Consider the following 20,000-nt stretch of genomic DNA (forward strand, 5'->3'; position numbering starts at 1 on the left):
TGATTTCCACTCAAAGAAAATTGCAAATCACGTTTAACTTCTTCTTTCCTTCCTTTGTGTTAATCTTCTTAAATCTTTCTTCTTGATCACCTATATGGCAACACCTACTCGGCATCATATTGTCCTCAAGGATAGAAGCGCTGGTTATGTGCTGAGGATAGTGGGTAGAAACAACTTCGCTTACCGTGTAGTTAATGAATGGAATAAACTTCCTGCAGAGGCAGTGTAATGTGGTACAGTTCGGAGTTTTAAGATTCGTTTAGATAAACACCTAGGCAATGTGCTGTAATGTCTGCCACTTATCTTACTTTATTTGATTTTTCTTATATTATTATTCGTTTATTATCATTTATCTGTTTATTATCTGTTCGTTTATCATTTATCATGATCTCTTTATCTATTCTATTTCTTTATTTATTTATCTATTTATTTATTTTTTCTGCATTCGACCTAGTTATGGACCAAAAGGTCTCCTGTAGACATGTTCTTTCTATGTAATCCTTTGTAAAATAGAATAGATACTTTGTGCAAATGATAACTGAACACACATATTATGTTCTTAGAGTTTTGCCTCACCTCAGTCACCAAACACACCATCCCACTGCCACGAAGTGGGAAGAGAAAAACCCATGGTATGGCAAGCCCTGTCAATTGTGGTGAACCGCTGTTTTTTTTTTTTTTTTTTTTTTTTTTTTTTTTGGCCGACATTTGGGTCGCCTTCCCATCTGACCAGGGCTGTCGGGACCCAATGCAAGAATCAAGCAAACGGGTCCTGGGTATCGAATTCACGACCACCTGGTTATGAGGTCGACACGATACCCACTGGGCTACCACGCACCCTTTTTGCTTGATCCTGTATATTTATAACGGTGAAGAGTCAAAGAACGTAGTATATGTTTCAATTGCGAAGGTACAAGGAATCAACGCTATCAATAAACGCAGGAAAATATGCTAAATTATATGTTAATAGATCAATTTATCATTGTAACGTAGACTGAAAAGATACTATTTTTTATATTTATATAAAACTATAATGTATATCAAAATTAATACTCCAGTGGCACAATAAAACTTTTGATTTTTACTGAATAATGTAATACTTGGTCATTTAAACTTTTTCATGTTTATTTTTAGTCTGATTATTACGATAATGTTTTGAAAAGTTGATTCTGTTGCTATTTGTCCTTATTTGAAATCACTCATACATACACATACATACATACATACATACATACATACATACATACATACATACATACATACATACATACATACATACATACATACATACATACATACATACATACAAATACACACATATACATATACATAGATATAATACAGACACAATATATATATACATGTATATATATATACATATATATATACATATATATATATATTTATATATATATATATACATATATACATACATATTCGCATACATATAAAGACATGAATATACACTTTTACGAGAGTCCTACGACTGCGCCAACCTCTGCCACGTCACTCCTGCAAACTTCTCCATCTCGTCTCTCCATATTCTGCCTGGTCCACCTCTTCCACGCCTCCATACCCGCGTTACCTATGCCCCTGTCTGGATTCCTTCCTTGTCCATTTCCATCTCAATTCCTCCATCGCTTTTAAACTCCTTTCACTCCATTCTACTTCCACCAACTTCCCCTCCTTCTCCTGTCATTCAGCGTCATTGATGATGATGATGATGATGATGATGATGATGATGATGATGATGATGATGATGATGATGATGATGATGATGATGATGATGATGATGATGGTGATGATGATGATGATGATGATGATGATGATGATGATGATGATGATGATGATGATGATGATGATGACGATGATGATGATGATGACGATGATGACGATGATGATGATGATGATGATGACGATGATGATGATGACGATGATGATGATGATGATGATGATGATGATGATGATGATGATGATGATGATGATGATGATGATGATGATGATGATGATGATGATGATGATGATGATGATGATGGTGGTGGTGGTGGTGGTGGTGGTGGTGATGGTGATGGTGATGATGACGATGACGATTATGATGATGATGATGATGATGATGATGATGATGATGATGATGATGATGATGATGATGATGATGATGATGATGATGATGATGATGATGATGATTCAGTTTCACGTCGCGAACTCTCCCTATCAGGGGGCTAAGAGGGTGCCCCTTACAGAGGACTTTGTAACGTGGAATTTCATAAACCGTGCCCTTGGTCCAACTCGCTAGAGGGAAGGTTCAAACCTGGGTCACCTCGACCTCCGCCGCAAGTAGCGACGCTCTAAACCGCTCGAGTATATTGTTGAATTTATTGATGTCAATTTTCTTTCCCTCTGTGTCTTTCTAGAAAGTCTATTAATATGCCACTTTCCCCCTGGGTGTTTTTCCTCGTTTTACTTTTATAATAGCAATTTTTTTTTTTTTGTACGTTACCCTTGTCTGTAAATAAATGTACCAAGTGAAATGTTGTGTTTGACGGGTAAAGGTCCAGGTAAAGTTCTTCTATTTTTACCTTTTCGTCTGCATTTAATATGTCAACATTTCTATCTCTAAGAGATTACCTGTTCCTTCCCTCAAGCACAAGGAGATGGAAGTAGGAGGAGGAGAGAAAGAGGAAGTGAGAGAAGAGGAGGAGGAGGAGGTGGAGGAAGAGAGAGAAGAGGAGGAGGAGGAGGAGGAAGAGAGAGAAGAGGAGGAGGAGGAGGAGGAGGAGGAGGAGGAGGAGGAAGAGGAAGAGAGAGAAGAGGAGGAGGAAGAGGAGGAGGAGGAAGAAGAGGAAGAGGGGGAGGAAGAGAGAGAAGAGGAGGAGGAGGAAGAGGAAGAGAGAGAAGAGGAGGAGGAAGAGGAAGAGAGAGAAGTGAAGGAGGAGAAAGTAGAGGAAGAGAAGGAGGAGGAAGAGGAAAAGAGAGAAGAGGAGGAGTAAGAAGAGGAAGCGAAGGAGGAGGAAGAGGAAGAGAGGAAAGAGGAGAAGGTGGAAGAGAAGGAGAGAGAAGAGGAGGAGGAGGAAGAGGAGGAGGAGGAGGAGGAAGAGGAGGAGGAGGAGAAGGAAGAGGAGGAGGAGGAGGAAGAGGAGGAGGAGGAAGAGGAGGAGGAAGAGGAAGAGGAGGAGGAGGAGGAAGAGGAGGAGGAGGAAGAGGAAGAGAAGGAGGAGGAAGAGGAAGAGAGAGAAGAGGAGGAGACAGAAGAGGAAGAGAATGAGGAGGAGGAGGAGGAGAGAGAAGAGGAGAAGGAGGAGTAAGAAGAGGAAGAGGATGGAATCGGTGCCATTTTGAACCTACTCCTCCTCCTCATCCTCCTCCTCCTCTTCCTCCTCCTCCTCCTCTTCCTCCTCCTCCTCTTCCTCCTCCTCCTCCTCTTCCTCCTCTTCCTCCTCCTCTTCCTCCTCCTCTTCCTCCTCCCCCTCTTTCTCCTCCTCCTCTTCCTCCTCCTCCTCTTCCTCCTCCTCCTCCCGCCGAACCTTTTGGTGAAGCTCTAACTTCAACATTAAGGAGGAAATCCGCCTTATTGCCGCCTTGAAAACGAAGGAAGGAGGAAGGGAAGGAGGGATGTAAAGAGGAAAGGAAGAAAGGAGGAAGAGAAGGAGGGATGTAAGGAGGGAAGGAAGGAGGAAGGGAAGGAGGCAAGGAGGGAAGAAGGAGGGATGTAAGGAGAGAAGGAAGGAGGAAGGGAAGGAGGGAAGGAAGGAGGAAGGGAAGGAGGAAGGGAAGGAGAGAAGGAAGGAGTAAGGGAAGGAGGAAAGAAGGAGGGATGTAAGGAGGGAAGAAAGGAGGAAGGGAAGGAGGGAAGGAAGGAGCAAGGGAAGGAGGGAAGGAAGGAGGAAGGGAAGAAGGGAAGGAAGGAGGAAGTGAAGGAAGGAAGGGGAGAAGGGAAGGAAGGAGGAAGTGAAGGAAGGAAGAAGGAAGGGAAGTAGGGATGTAAGGAGGGAAGGAAGGAGGAAGAGAAGGAGGGATCTAAGGAGGGAAGGAAGGAGGAAGGGAAGGAGGGAAGAAAGGAGGAAGGGAAGGAGGGAGGGAAGAAAATTCATGACGCTAAACCGAAGCTTATGTATAAATATAGATGCAAATATAGATTTCGATACATATGTAGTAGATATAGATATAGATATAGATATACTTTGCATAAGTGAACACACGTACCCATGTTCTTATTAGCATATATATATATATATATATATATAATATATATATATATATATATATATATATATATACACACACACACATATATATATATATATATATATATATACATAGATATATATATATATATATATATATATATATATATATATATATCGGCCAGAGGCAATTAGAATAATACTTGAAATGCATTAAAACAAAGTCCCTATAACTTGGCTACTTGGCTCCGTTGAGGAACCTGTAACGCGCATGTCACGGAGATGTAACGGTACATGTAACGGAAACGTCGCATACTTGTCACGTATATGTCACGGGCATGAGATAGAGGCGACTGTCACTATTACGCACATCAATCTTGATTCTGTGATTTTTTTTTTTTTTAACCATTCTCTAGGAAGCATTACTAGGTACCACACGTCGCTAGTTTTATTCTAGCTAGTTCCAAACTATTTACTTCAACTCAAGAAAGTGTCGGCAAAGCAATGTGTACCTTAAGCGGACCTTTCATGATCAATATTATTGCGCAATATTCCATATTGTGCAATATCATTGACGGTGAAGGGATGGTATTGAAATGACACACGTTTGACCTATACATTTGATGTCTCCAATGTAGTGTGTCATTCTCCAACATTATCCCCACACATTCAATAATATTGTACAATACGGAATATTGCGCAATATTCCCTATTGTACAATATTATTGAAGGTCTAGGGATGGTATTGAAGAGGCACACGTTTTAGGCTTGTATAATATATGTCTTCAATATATTTTATCATTCTTGAATAGCATCCCTACACATTCAATAATATTGTACAATACGGAATATTGCGCAATATCATTGATCGCGTAGGGACCGCTTTGTACAACTCTATTCAGGCTTGTATAAATAACATCTTCAATATATTGTGTCATTCTTCAATAGCATTCCTACACATTCAGTAATATTATACAATACGGAATATTGCGCAATGATATTGATCGCGTAGGGACCACTTTATGCAACTCAATTCAGGCTTGTATAATTGATGTCTTCAATATATTGTGTCATTCTTCAATAATATTGTACAATACGGAATATTGCGCAATAATATTGATCGCGTAGGGACCACTTTATACAACTCTATTCAGGCTTGTATAATTGATGTCTTTAATATATTGTGTCATTCTTCAATAACATTGTACAATACGGAATATTGTGCAATATCATTGATCGCGTAGGGACCGCTTTATACAATTCTATCCAGGCTTGTATAATTGATGTCTTCAATATATTGTGTTATTCTTCAATATACAATTGATGTCTTCAATATATTGTGTCATTCTTCAATGATATTGTACAATATGGAATATTGCGCAATATTATTGATCGCGTAGGGACTCGCTTTATACAACTCTGTCGCCGCGCAACTTTCTTCCGACGAAGTCTGACGTCAGTTTGCGTAACTTTGTCGTCGAAGAAAATTCTTGACACCTGTGACGTCACGAGTCGCTTCGTCCAAACCGGGCGAATCTGGGCTCAAAGTCGAGCATTTGGGGAAATATTTCCAGTTTCATAACCTTCAGATAAAGGGGTTCCTTTAACTGAATAGAATCGTTTGGAAAGGAATGATAATAGCGAAGAACTTGAATGAAAGACTTAAAGCACGTTTTGCTAAGTGTGGTTAATTAATTGTACTGCCTAGTGTAGGCCTTATGGTCTCATGCAGTCTCCTCCATTCTTATGTTCTTATGTTCTTATTAGCCTACTAGCACAGCCTATGGCGGGTGACGCGCATCCTACTACCTGGCATCCTATTTAGGTAAGCGCGTTTATAGGTTAGGATAATCATCAGCCTCGTACTTTGCAGTTAAAACCAAAACAGCTCCATTCAGTGCTCTTGAGAATCGTTTGACGATCATCGTTAAGCCATGAACGATCATCGTTGAACGATAATCATACCAAGAAAAAGTACCTTTACCCAGAACAAAGTCCACAGAGATATAGAATAGCAGTTCTGTTTTCTCTGCACAGAAAACGGAAAACAGACTTTACATATAAGCCCCTCCTCCGACATGATTTTGCTCATAAGCTCCGCCTCCTTTCGTGACTACATGAATAACTAGTATATAACTTTGCTTACAGAAATCTAGACTTTTCTAAGTACATTTCACCTGTGTATCTAAGATTCGTATACGTTTAGAATCTCTCAGTTCGTCATTTAGCTTAGCTATATAAAATTGAAAGGTGATTTGATATTTCGCTTGTTTGCGAAAACGTCGTCATAACTCAAAATATCGAATTTTTCAGGAGAGGCATTTTAAAGTTTCAAAACGCTCTCAATATTATAAAAAGCCCTCAAACACCATAGGTGGAACATTTTTTGGAGCATCAAATACGCCTCTAAAGTTTATAGAAGTTGAAACAATCATAATCTTTACTAAGTCTAAAATATTTGCTGGAACAAGTTGGAACATGTAAGGTTATGTCGTTGGGACATTTAGCACTCCCTAGCGGTCAATTTTTGAGCTACAGATATGACACTGTTACCAAAAAAATCCGTGTTTGAAGATGAATATGTCTGTATAGATAACTCAAAAATTTAGTTTTTTGAGTTATGACGACGTTTTCGCAAACAAGCGATTTGAAATTTTGAAAATTCAAATATCGTAACCGAAGTCGTTTTTCAACACCAACGAACTCTCAACTGTCGGTGTTGACGAAGAACGCCGTGGAAGTTGCCCAGTGTGATAACCTCTTTTCACATATTAAAAAAAAAACTCTACATTTCATGTGATGCTTGCATTCAAACCTTCGTCCTCTTTGCCACTCGAGCCTTCGTAGCCTTAATTAACTCGAGTACGAGGTTCTAGCCTTCGAGTCCTACTTAGGTCCTCGTCCACGTACTTGCCCGAGACGTTGACTTAAGCTTCGTTTTCTTTAGTCCATAGAAAACGGGGGCCATTACTTAATTACTAATGAGAGTGTTCCCGGCCATCTTTCCTTCATTCTCTTTACACTCCCCACCATCCAGCCTTATCTGCACTCCCTCACTCCCTCACTCCCCCTTCTTACTCCCTACATCCCTACCCCTACCTTCCTCGTTCCCTCAGCCCCTATCTCTCTCTCTCTCTCTCTCTCTCTCTCTATCTCTATCTCTCTCTCTCTCTCTCTCTCTCTCTGTATATATATATATATATATATATATATATATATATATATATATATTTATATATATATTTTTTTTTTTGTGAAAACGACAATATTCTGACAATTGCTCATCCCCTTGATATTTTCTATTTTTCTTATGAGGATTTTTCCTGCTGAAGGGTGAGATGATACAAGATCTCCATAGTTCTCCATTTAATATTTCGAGTTTTCGTCCTCAAAGAGATATCAACAGGATTGACAACATTCTTTAACACACCAGATGTACTCTCAGCCGAAGACTACTAACTTTGCACCAGCAGGACGAAGCCATCAAGGAACTTTACACAAAATATCACAACCAGATCATTGACAGAGGCACCGTGACAGAGCCACACAACAAGGACCCCAGAAGGTTAAAACTTCTGGATGCATTCCATATTAGAAATACTACCTCCATAATAAATATATAATCTAACATGACATCCAGTATTTTGCTGTACAACGACGTTTACTTGAGACAGAATTATATTGAGGTCCCCTCCTCCCCCTCCTCTCTCCTCCACCTCTCCCATCCCCCACCGTGACTGTCAGGCCGCATAGGCGGTCAACTCGAACCCAAGCTAGGAACACGGGGGAACTAGTGGTACATTTAAACTCTTCTCTTCCCCTACCATCTGTACTTTTCTCATGGACGTAAATGATAACACTTGTATATGAACATTTTAGTTTGTGAATGTTTTTCACTTGTGTATTTGTTTTTATTTTTGCTAGTTAACAGATTTGTACCAACATTTATATTTATCATTACAAAAACTTTGTCAATCCTGATAAAGTCTCTTTGAAGACGAAAATATTAAATGAAGAACTATGGAGATCCTGTATTATCTCAACCTAGAGCAGGAAAAATCCTCATAAGAAAAATAGAAAATATCAAGAAAATGTTGAATAATTGTCAGAATGCTGTTGTATTCAGTTCAATATGTTTCAAAGAAAACCTGCTTCCTTCCTTTACGAAATATACATATGTATATGCACACGTATGTATATATGTAATCAAATATACGTATGTATGTATGTATGTATGTATATATAAATATATGTATATATATATATATTTATGTATATACGTATATATATATATATATATATATATATATATATATATATACGTGTGTGTTTGTGTGTGTGTGTGTGTATGTGTGTGTGTGGTTGTGTGTGTGTGTGTGTGTGTGTGTGTGTGTGTGTGTGTGTGTGTGTGTGTGTGTGTGTGTGTGTGTGTGTGTGTGTGTGTGTGTGTGTGTGTGTGTGTGTATGTGTATGTGTATGTGTATGTGTATGTGTATGTGTATGTGTGTGTGTGTGTATGTATGTATATACATATATACGTATACAGACTCGTTTCGCCAGACCTCGTGTCTCGTAATTGCACGGCTTAGGGTTCGAATCCCATTGGGAGAGTCGTTTATTTGAACTGTCGAAACAAGTTTGTATACCTGAGGGGCGGCTCTCCTGAATTTCAATGAAGAAGTAATATAATATATCATTGCTGCGCAAGTTAATGTCCGGAGGCAAAGGAGATACTTCCAACCCTCCTCTTTTGTACATAACATCGTAATATACTGCTACCGTCATATACATTCATACATGCATATATATATATGTGTGTGTGTGTGTGTGTGTGTGTGTGTGTGTGTGTGTGTGTGTGTGTGTGTGTGTGTGTGTGTGTGTGTGTGTGTGTGTGTGTGTGTGTGTGTGTGTGTGTGTGTGTGTGTGTGTGTGTGTGTGTGTGATTCCCCATGGTCTCTTGGATCATGTGTTGGACTCGTGATCGACAGCTATTACCCTCCCGGAAGAGAGCTTAGAATTCATATATAACCGATCTAATATGTATGTATTAGTATGTGTGTATGTGTGTGTGTGTGTGTGTGTGTGTGTGTGTGTGTGTGTGTGTGTGTGTGTGTGTGTGTGTGTGTGTGTGTGTGTGTGTGTGTGTGTGTGTGTGTGTGTGTGTGTGTGTGTGTGTGTGTGTGTGTGTGTGTGTGTGTTTGTGTGTGTGTGTGTGTGTATGTGTGTGTGTGTATGTAAACAGAAATACAAATATACATACATACAAACATACATATATGCATACATACATGCATAAATACACACATACATACATATTGGGATAAATCCCCACCATCCTTTTGAGTATCATGTCGTTTTTTAAGGATCCTGTTCTTACTACCTCAGAACAATGTTATTCTTCTTAGAGCAGTGAATCACCCCTTGGGTCGTGACCTAAGGTTAGGTCACCAATGTATTTGAATGGGTACTCAAGTATCGTTGTACTGTACTTACTATTTCCCCAATATTTCCATTCAAAATACTATCAAAGTATCAATCCTGACTGTAGAATTCCTAAGTCATTATTGTATAAGGTTAAGCAAAACATTAAGACAGACGATTTAGTTGAGGTAAAAAAAAAAATACCAACATCTGCTCTTGCCTTTTAAGTGTTTACGAAGGCAAGGGTTGACGTGGTCAACCTCGACAGGATTTTGGATCACAGCCAAAAAATGGTTAAGAATCACTGTCGTAATCTCCAGTCACACCAAGCTTCTGACCTGTTTCCGATCACCTCCTTCGACGGTGGCACTTTTGTTTCTCTCATTGTTAGCGCCAGGTGGCTGTTTCATATTCCTCTTCATGACGAGGAGGAGAATCGTTCCAATTGAATTGTCTTGAATTCTTTTTATAAACAGAGGAACAGCACAAATCAGCCTGGTCGCCGATGGTGGTCGGAAACAGGTCGTAAGCTTGGCGTGACTGAGCCCTTAGAGCAGTGGTTCTTAACCTTTTTTGGCAGCGACCCAAAATTTTGCACAAATCAAGCATCGCGACCCAAACCTACATAGATAAACGAATTGTCTTTATAAGTAATATGATTATGCTTTTAAAAGCGGGTTACAGAAACAAAATGACATGCTGGGATGTTTATTAATACAAGTAGCACATATAATTAACAGTGATATATGAAAAAAATATAATTATAATATATTTGTAGTGGGAAAATAATTATTTTCTGCAAACCCTTAGCGACCCAATAAAATGGCTTGGCGACCCAAATTTGGGTCGCGACCCAGGGGTTAAGAACCACTGCCTTAGAGGAACCAGTGAGTTTGAAAGAATCGGTCTATAACCTTCCTCCCTTCTTCTTTCAGAATGAGGTGACAGACCTTCTGAACAAGATCCTCCACTGCCAGTACAGTGGCTTGGACGAGTACCTCAAGTTCGCCTTCGTAAACCCAGACCTCTTCGTCAGGAACACCCGCCTATGGTACATGTGCGGCGCGATGCCGCGGACCAAGTGCTACCTTCCGGAGAACCTCAACAAGCTGTGCTCCCTCTTCCCCGTCCACGCCATGAAGCTCGTCCGTCTCAGACTCGAGGTGGTCAAGGACCTTGTGGCGGCGGACCCGAAGGTCAAGATCATCTTCCTCGTGCGAGACCCGAGGGCGGTCATGGCCTCGAGGACGAGGAACATCGACTGGTGCGAGACACGGGAATGCATCGATCCCGGGTACCTTTGCGCGGACATGAGCCGCGACCTGGCTCAGTATCTGGTCATCAAGGAAGAATACCCAGACAACATCCTCCTCCTCCGCTACGAAGACTTCGCCAACGACCTCTACAAGAAGAGCGAGGAGATCCTGAAGTGGGCCGGACTCACCTTCCACAAGAACGTCAAGAGTTACTTAGACGATCACACGACCTCTGACGAAGAGGAACCTTGGAGTACGAGACACGACCCTAAGTCGAGGGTGGGTCGGTGGATGAAGATGATACGGTTTGACGAAGTGGCCCGGATACAGTACCACTGCAGAAACGTCATGAAGTCCCTTGGGTACCGAACCTTCTCGTCCATCTCCGAGATGTCCGGAGGAAACGCTGTCGGACTCCTGAATATTCCCTGAAGTTGAGAGTTGAGAGTTGACGATCTTTGTGCGTCCGATGAAGCCACCCCCGCTCACCCAAGTCAACCATCAACCATCAACCCCAACTATCATCAACTCTTACCACTGAACGTTCTTTATCCTTCTTCTTCATCTTTTCTTTTGTAACTTCATTTTTCCTTTTTTTTTTTTTTTTTGTAAAACCTGAAGGAAAAAACGTTCTGATTTTCTTCCATACCTTCAGTCTCTCAGTCTTATTTTCTTTTCTTTTTTCTTACATTTTCTTTCTCTTCCTTTCCAAGTCCTCCTCTCCAATCCCCACACTTCCTTTTTCCTCTACATTCCTTGTTACTCTTACTTTCTTCTCCCACTTCTGAAGAAAAAACGAACAAACAAATAAACGAGTCTCGTTGAAGGCGCTAGTCAAACACCAGCCTCAACCACCTCCAACACCTTATCTACCACCTCCAACACCTCAATCATCAGCACCTTAAACACCAACACCTTATCTACCACTACAACCTCACTCACCACATTTAAATCTTCTTTTTCCCCCTTCTATTTTTCCTCCTCCTCCTATTCTTCCTCCTCCTCTTCCTCCTATTCTTCCTCCTCCTTTCCCCCTTCTCCCATACCTCCTCTACCTCCTCCTTCTCCTCCTCTTCTTCCTCCTACTCTTCCTCCTCCTTTTCCTCCTATTCTTCCTCCTCTTTTTCCCCTTTCTCCCACACCTGTCCCTCCTCCTCCTCCTCCTCTTCTTCCTCTTCTTCCTCCTATCCTTCCTCCTCCTTTCCCCCTTCATACACTTCTCCCTCCTCTTTCTCCCCTTCTTCTTCCTCCTCCTCCTCCTATTCCTTCTTATCCCCTTTCTCCTTCCTCCTCCTTTCCCCCCTTCTCCCACACCTCCTCTCCCCCCTCCTCCTCCTCCTCTTCCTCCTCCTCCTCTTCCCTCAAAGGAATCACATAATATTCCGTAATCAAATCAACTTTATCTGAAGGCGTTGAACGCCCCAGGAATGAAATCCCACGTCTCATTTCTCTCGCTGGCTTCAAAAGGTCCTTCAAGGACAGGAGGAAATCCTCTTCCTCTTCCTCCTCTTCCTCCTCCTCCTCCTCCTCTTCTTCCTCCTCTTCCTCCTCTTCTTCCTCCTCTTTCTCCTCTTCCTCCTCTTCTTCTTCCTCCTCCTCATCCTCTTCCTCCTCGTCCTCATCCTCCTTCTCTTCCTCCTCCTCTTGCTCCTCCTCCTCCTCCTCTTCCTACTCCTCTCCCTCCTCCTCCTCCTCCTCCTTTTCCTCCTCCTCCTTTTCCTCCTCCTCCTCTTCCTGAACCTCCTCCTCCTCTTCTTCCTCCTCCTCTTCCTCCTCTTCCTCCTCTTCCTCCTCCTCTTCTTCCTCCTCTTCTTCCTCCTCCTCTTCTTCCTCCTCCTCTTCCTCCTCCTCTTCCTCCTCCTCTTCTTCCTCCTCCTCTTCCTCCTCCTCCTCCTCCTCCTCCTCCTTCACGGCGACAATCGGTCCAAACGAAGGTGGAAGCTTCCTCCTCCAGGAAGAGGTCCTCAAACCCGGAATTTTCTTGCGCGCTCCTGAAGTGTCTGTGTAGCATTCATCTTTCTGATCCTTTTCCTCTTTTTCCTCCTCCTCCTCCTCCTCCTCCTCCTCCTCCGCCTCTTCCCCCTCCTCCTCTTTCTCCTCCTCCCACTCCTCATTCTCCTCCTCCGCCTCTTCTTCCCCCTCCTCCTCTTTCTCATCCTCCCACTCCTCATTTCCTCCTCCTCCTTTTCTTCCCCCTCCTCCACTCCTCTTCCACCTCTTCCTCTCCCTCCTCCTCCTCCTCCTCCTGGTCTTCTCCCTCCTCCTCTTTCTCATCCTCCCTCTCCTCCCCCTCCCCCTCCTCTTCTTCTTCCCCTTCCTCCTCTTTCTCATCCTCCCCCTCCTCCACTTAATCTTTCTCCATTTGATCATCCTCTCTCTCTCTCTCTCTCTCTCTCTCTCTCTCTCTCTCTCTCTCTCTCTCTGACACTTCTTTTCCTCCTCCTCTTCCTCCTCCTACTCTTCCTCCTCCTCCTCTTCTTCTTCCCCTCCTCCTCCTCCTCCTCCTCCTCTTCTTCGCCCTCCTCCTCATTCCCATCCTCTCCCTCCTCCCCTCTTCCACTTAATCCTTCTCCTCCACTTAATCTTTCTCCATTTGCTCATCCTCCACATTCTCCTCCACTCGTTCCTTACTCACTTTATAGCCCAGTGTGATAACCCTTTTACTCCGAGCGCACAACTTTAATGATTTAGTTCTTGTTAACGCCAGGCGATTTCATTCAGCTGAGAAAAGACTATGACGACTTGATTCGAACCCTTACCCGCCCTACGAGGGGGTTTGTCATGACAGCCTAAATCCTAAAATAATCTAATTTACTTTAGTATAATTTAGTTTCCCTAAACCTCTAATTGGGTTAAGTAGTGATACGTATTATCATATGGTCTGATTAGATTGACCCTTACCCGCCCTACGAGGGGTTTTGTCATGACAGCCTAAATCCTAAAAAATTCTACTTCACTTTAGTATAATTTAGTTTCCCTAAACCTCTAGATGGGTGAAGTAGAGATGCGTATTATCATTAGGTCTGATTAGATTTATCAAAATTTCGGGAAGAAAAAAAAAATAATGTGGAGATACAATTCTAAAATTTCTTTGTTTTTGGGGCCTTTTCGAGCGTCTGCTTATGAGGCAGTAGAACATCAATGCAACACTTTGAGATTTATTGGTCTGAAACTTTTGAAATAATCATTAAAGTTGCGAAACCTTCAAAAGTCGTAAATCTTATATATTGGACTCTCTCGGGTTCTCCTTCGAACTCTCTCTTAGACTCTCTCTCTCTCTCTTTCCCTCTCTCTCTCTCTCTCTCTCTCTCTCTCTCTCTATCTATCTATATCTCTCTCAGACGCTCTCTGTTTCGGACACTCTCTCTGTCAGACGCTCTCTCTCTCTATCGGACACTCTCTCTCTCTCTCTCTCTGACGCTCTCTCTTTTGGATACTCTCTATTAGACGCTCTCTTTCTCCTGGACAGTCTCTCTTTCGGACACTCTCTTTCTCTCGCTCTCTCTCTCTCAGACGCTCTCTCTTTTGGATACTCTCTATCAGACGCTCTCTCTCTCTCGGATACTTTCTCCCAGACGTTCTCTTTCTCAGATACTCTCTTTATCGGACGCTCTCTCTTTCGGACACTCTTTCGGACGCTCTCTCTCTGTGTCTGTCTGTCTCTCTCTCTCTCTCTCTCTCTCTCGGATTCTCTCCCTCTGACTCTCTCTCAGATACTATCCCCAACCTCTCCTGAACTTTCCTCTATCCTGGTAATCCTATGAACACGATGAACTTAGTTAATTTGGTAGATAAAATCATCAGTCTATGATCTTTCATTTTTTTCTTATCATTGGCTAATCTCTAATCTCTTAACTTTCTATAAACCCTTGGATCTCACCCTTAACCTAGCCCTTAACTGATATAGGCTTAAACCCTTTAGGAGTTAAACCCGACCTGTTACTCACTGATGACCTAGTTTCCCAAACTGCGTTAACGAAATAGTCGTCATTTCATCCTCTGCGTCTATCTCAACTTCTACAATTCCCGCAACTTATCAACCCTAGGCCAAGGTGACTACATATATATATATATATATATATATATATATATATATATATATATATATATATATATATATACATATATATATACATATACATATACAGTATATATATATTAACTCCTATACTGTATTGTTTATACCGAAGACCGAGTCGGTCGAAAAGTGTGAGCAATAAAGGAATTACAGCCCATCTTCGCTTGTTCCTCATCCACCCATACTCTCATATACACTTATATACACACATATACTATATATATATGTATATATATAATATATATATATATGTATATATATATGTATATGTATATATATATATGTATGTATGTATGTATATTCCCGGTAAGACAATTCCATTCAGCTCAGGAGCAAACTCGGGACAAAAAGAAGCCTTGGTCATTGTGTCCCTCTGCTGACTGGAATCCTCTGGCGCTGAAGCGTCTAAAGTCGATCCCTCCCTGTGTCCTACAGGATCTCCAAAACTCCAAGTGATATTCCTAACCCTGTTTTTTTTTCTTTTCTTTTTTCTTTTTTTAAGCTTCCTAGTCAGATTTAACCTAGATGGACGTGACCATCCTCCTTGCTCTCAATGGTTTGCCAGAGCGCTGAACTAAATCGTCTGGTGATAAACTAGAATAAGTGCCTCTAGTGGAAATAGATATTCTAGAACATTTTCTTCATCTAGAAGTCAGAGCCTGACGGTGCCTGGCGACCTTAGGGCGCCCATGGGACGATCACGAATATCTATCTTTTTATTCGACCGTTCTTTCCGTCTCTTTTTCATAAGTGTTTATTATCTCTTCCCTATAAACTTTCTCCAGTTATCCTCCTCTTGTGTCCAATATGTCCTCTTGTTGTTCTCTATACTGGTATTGCACAAAAAATCACGGACTCCAGCTTGCTCCTGAAGAGCCTTTAGATCAGTGGTTCCCAAACTTTTTTTGTTTTAAGTTTTACAGCTATACATACTAAGTTAACATTAATCCTAATGCCTGGTACTGTAATGTTTTCTTGATTTTTTTTTTTTTTTTTTTTTTTACCCCTCCATTACCCCCAGAAATGTTTTTACCTCCCCCCCCAGGGGGTAATTTACCCACAGTTTGGGAACCACTGCTTTAGATGATCAAGAGGGACTCCTAAAGAGACGAAGAATCTTTTGGTGGAACAGAGTAAATGATTTAGTTTCGCGGTCACACAGAAAAAGGACGAAAACAATCGGTGGCAGCGGTGGTTTCAAACCGGGGGCAGCATCTGCTAAGACGAATATTAAACTTCTCACTCTACCAAATGCTCTTCAGAGTGGGACCGCCCCTTCGTATCTTCGCCTCCTCATCCCCCTCCTGTGATAAACAATCCAGGTGAGATAGCAAGAGTCGGATAAAGAAGAAAGGCTCCAGAATTGGAACGCTTGGATTCCAGCGACCCTGAAGAACAAGAAGACATACCTTCCGCGCGGTATGGAAGCTGCTGTGTTGTTATCGACGACACTCGAAGTATTTTTCACAGTGATTTATTGATATTTGATAAGAAAAAAGGTTAATCTATTAGAAAACAAGCCTCTGGCCTCACGTTGAATGGTACAAAGGTGATGGACCCTTGGGTATCTGGTAGGACTTCGCAACAAAGGACGCCAGATGGCAGACGGTCCCCGCCTCTGAAAGGTGTTACCACACTGGGCTATATTTCCTCCAACCTCCAATTAATTGGCGGTACTACCCACCTCCAGCATTTTTCCCACCATAAAATCACTATGAGAATCTGTTCTGTTTTCTCAACAATTCACATATGCTGGAGAAAGCTCATTTTCCTCCAGCATATCTTTCTCCAGCATATCAGATTCCTTCCCGAAAGCTACGGGCTGTGAATTTGCTCCAACAATCGGAAGAAAAAATAGCCCAGTGTGATAAGGCCTTAAAATGACGTCAGGGTCCGTCTCTCCTTGATACTGGGCTTTGTAAACTATCATCTCTAAATGAACCTTTTTCCTTCTACCCTATTACAAAGGTACGTTCTAAGTCTTGTTATTGGAAAACTTATCTATTGTCCTACTTTGGTTAAGAGTAAACATCAGAACTCTCTACATGTGACGTTAAAGACAAATCTGCGATATAGAATTATATCAGTCTATATAAAAACATGGGACAGTCTATGACAAAAAGGCTGAGAGAAATATATGTACATGTACATACATACATATGTATATACATATATATATATGTATATACATATGTATGTATGTATGTATGTATGTATACATGATATGTACGTTCACATTTTGCAGACTCTATTTGCAGAATATGAATAAAATAAATCAATTTTTTGACTGTGAATAGTTACATACAAACCTCATGAACTGTGTTGTTTTCTGTAAAGAAAAAATCATATATTGTTCTAAAACAAGTGTGTGTATATTTTGGTTTGTCTGTTTCTAAACATACCTACATACTTTCACTAAAAGAATAAATTAACCTGAAGCTAAATCAATCAATCTGGGTTTTTGCTGAAGAAAGCACATTTTGCTTCACTCAATACGTAATTGTCAACCACTACAAAAACAGCGCTGAACTTAGATTTTTTGTAGCCAATTCAAACTTGCTAAAGTTTTCATCACTGAGCCGAGCGTTCAATATTATTGCGCAATATTCCGTATTGTGCAATATTATTGATAGTGTAGGTATGGTACTGAAGAATGGGACAATTAAATTTTTGTCGCTCATCCTTCTTGCCAGACATGTTGACGGTCTTCAATACCATCCCTATATCGTCAATAATATTGTACAATAATATTGCGCAATATTATTGATCGTATAAGGCCCGCTTAAAATCATCTTGTTTCTGCCTATAACCACGTCATCGCAGTCAAGGATAAACCTCGGTTCCTAGAGGTGACATTTAGTTTTTCTTAGAAAACGATCAAAGGATATTATCATTTCTTTGTAGCTACAGAAAATCTAGGACCTATTTTACGTTACGGACAAGTGTAAAACCAAGTTTGTTTTGAATTCTTTCAACAAACGATATCGTCGATTCCCGTATGGGACTACATATCAGTGTTACTAAATATTTATGGTGAAATTAGTACATTTTATATATTTTTCTATGTGTATTTTGTATCGGATTTAACGAAGAAAAAGTTATCAAGTAGCAGAGTAGCTGATAACAAGGTCGAGACGAGAACAGGTCAATTCAATTTGGAATGAAAACTAACGTTGTGACGTCATGCAGAAGTGGAACAATCGACTTAAATGTTCTGGCTACCTTAACGACACACTGTTAATCTTCTCTCCCACGTGCACTGCCCTGTTCTTGTTTCGACTTTAGCTTATACATAATAAAGCCCCCAGGCCCAAATCGGGGATTGAAATGAGCATTTTATGAGACGGTTGTTGTATTGTGTGTGATGAGCATACTGAATGTAATTAGCTCTTTACTGCCTTCGGGACGATCAAGCACACATAGCTACAGACTACACACTAGCAGTACAATGACCACAACATATCAGGGGCGGAGGATGTTCAGTAGGACCCCGGGGAGAGGATTCCTGTCGGTCGGAAGATGTCCAGCAGGCATCACAGTCCACTAAGGATCCTAGCAGGTGCCAAATTTGTCGCCAAAGTCAGTAAACGATTAAACAAGAGAGTTTAATCCAAGTTTACTTCTCTTTAACCCCTTACTACTTTGGGGGTTGAAAACGATCAGGAGCTAGTCAAGATAACGATTATATCCAAAGAGTGCCAAATTCGTCTTTAAAGGCAGTTAAGAGTTAATCTTTAAGTGTCTGGCTTTATTGTGGTTCCAGTTATTGGGCTCTACTTTTAACCCTCTTAGTCGGTGTAGTTTGCTAACTGTAAGTTTGATGGGCTCCAGAGGTCAAGAAGAAGAAGAAGAAGAAGAAAAACAAAGTGTCTTTTATGTGAGAATGTTTCGTAGACAAATATAACAAGAAAGGGTTTAACGTATTCCTTGCTATGGTTCTCTGTTTGGATTTTGTTGTGACAAGACAAGAATGATTTTATTCGAGTTAGGAAGAAGAGGCGATTTTCTTCAATAGTTTCACAAAAGAATTTTTTTTTCATAACAAAACCTCACTGAAGCGTCAAAGTGACGATAAATATCTTAAATGTTTATTTTATTTATTTTTTTTTTTTCTCTCCTGAGCGTGAGATTCTTCTTCAAGAAAAGCCTTGGCGCAGACTTTTCACAAAATAAAAAAACAAAAAATGAAAATGTGATGATGGTTGTCTTGTCTCTAAATTTGTTACCAAGACAAGTCTCCTTACCATCAGTTCTTATGTTTTTGTATACGTGTTTTTATGGGGTGTCCTTAGCCATACAATATATACATATGTATACATATACATATATACAATACATATGTATACATATATATACACATATGTATACATATATATATACATATATCTATACATATATATATATATATACATATATATATATTATATATATATTATATATATATATGTATATATATGTATATATGGACATGTGTACATAAATTCAGTAAGCACACATATATACATATATGTATCTGCATGTATATTTATATTGATAAGTATGATATATAGTATATACAAACAGTATATTTATATATACCGTATATGCAAATAACTGTATGTATATATGTATGTACATATATATGTATACTTATGCATATGTACACATTTTTATGTCTATATATATATATATATATAAATATGTATATATAGATACATATATGCATATACATATGTATACATTTGTGTGCGTCTGTATGTAAGCGTGTGCTTGTGTGTGTGTGTATGTGTGTGTGTGTGTGTGTGTGTGTGTGTGTGTGTGTGTGTGTGTGTGTGTGTGTGTGTGTGTGTGTGTGTGTGTGTGCGTGCGTTTGCGTGTGTGTGTGCGCGCGCGACGCGCACTACAGCAAGACCATTTCCTTCTCGGCACTCGCGTGTTTCACCTTGTCCCAACGTGTTAGGGGGACAGGATTATAGTAGCCTATATTGATACAACTAATTTACAAGGACGGATTAAACTGTTTTCCAAATCACTCTGCATTTCATTCCTATATCCTATTTTTTTTTCATTTTTTTTTATTTTTTT

At 40.4% G+C, this 20,000-nt stretch overlaps 1 protein-coding gene across 3 annotated transcripts in view; it reads left to right on the forward strand.

Moving 5' to 3' along the window:
• LOC143038940 (carbohydrate sulfotransferase 1-like) overlaps nucleotides 1-19,947 on the forward strand; it is a 166,971-nt gene extending 147,024 nt beyond the window's left edge. For all 3 annotated transcript variants that reach the window (XM_076208735.1, XM_076208736.1, XM_076208737.1), the window contains one exon: nucleotides 10,538-19,947. In XM_076208735.1, the coding sequence (XP_076064850.1) occupies nucleotides 10,538-11,290 (753 nt within the window). In that variant the 3' untranslated portion in view covers nucleotides 11,291-19,947. The remainder of the gene's footprint in view (nucleotides 1-10,537) is intronic.
• Nucleotides 19,948-20,000: the final 53 nt, after the last annotated feature.

The sequence above is a fragment of the Oratosquilla oratoria genome, chromosome 25, assembly GCF_046742065.1.
Source record: "Oratosquilla oratoria isolate Oo_2021 chromosome 25, ASM4674206v1, whole genome shotgun sequence".
Taxonomy (NCBI): Eukaryota; Metazoa; Arthropoda; class Malacostraca; order Stomatopoda; family Squillidae; genus Oratosquilla; species Oratosquilla oratoria.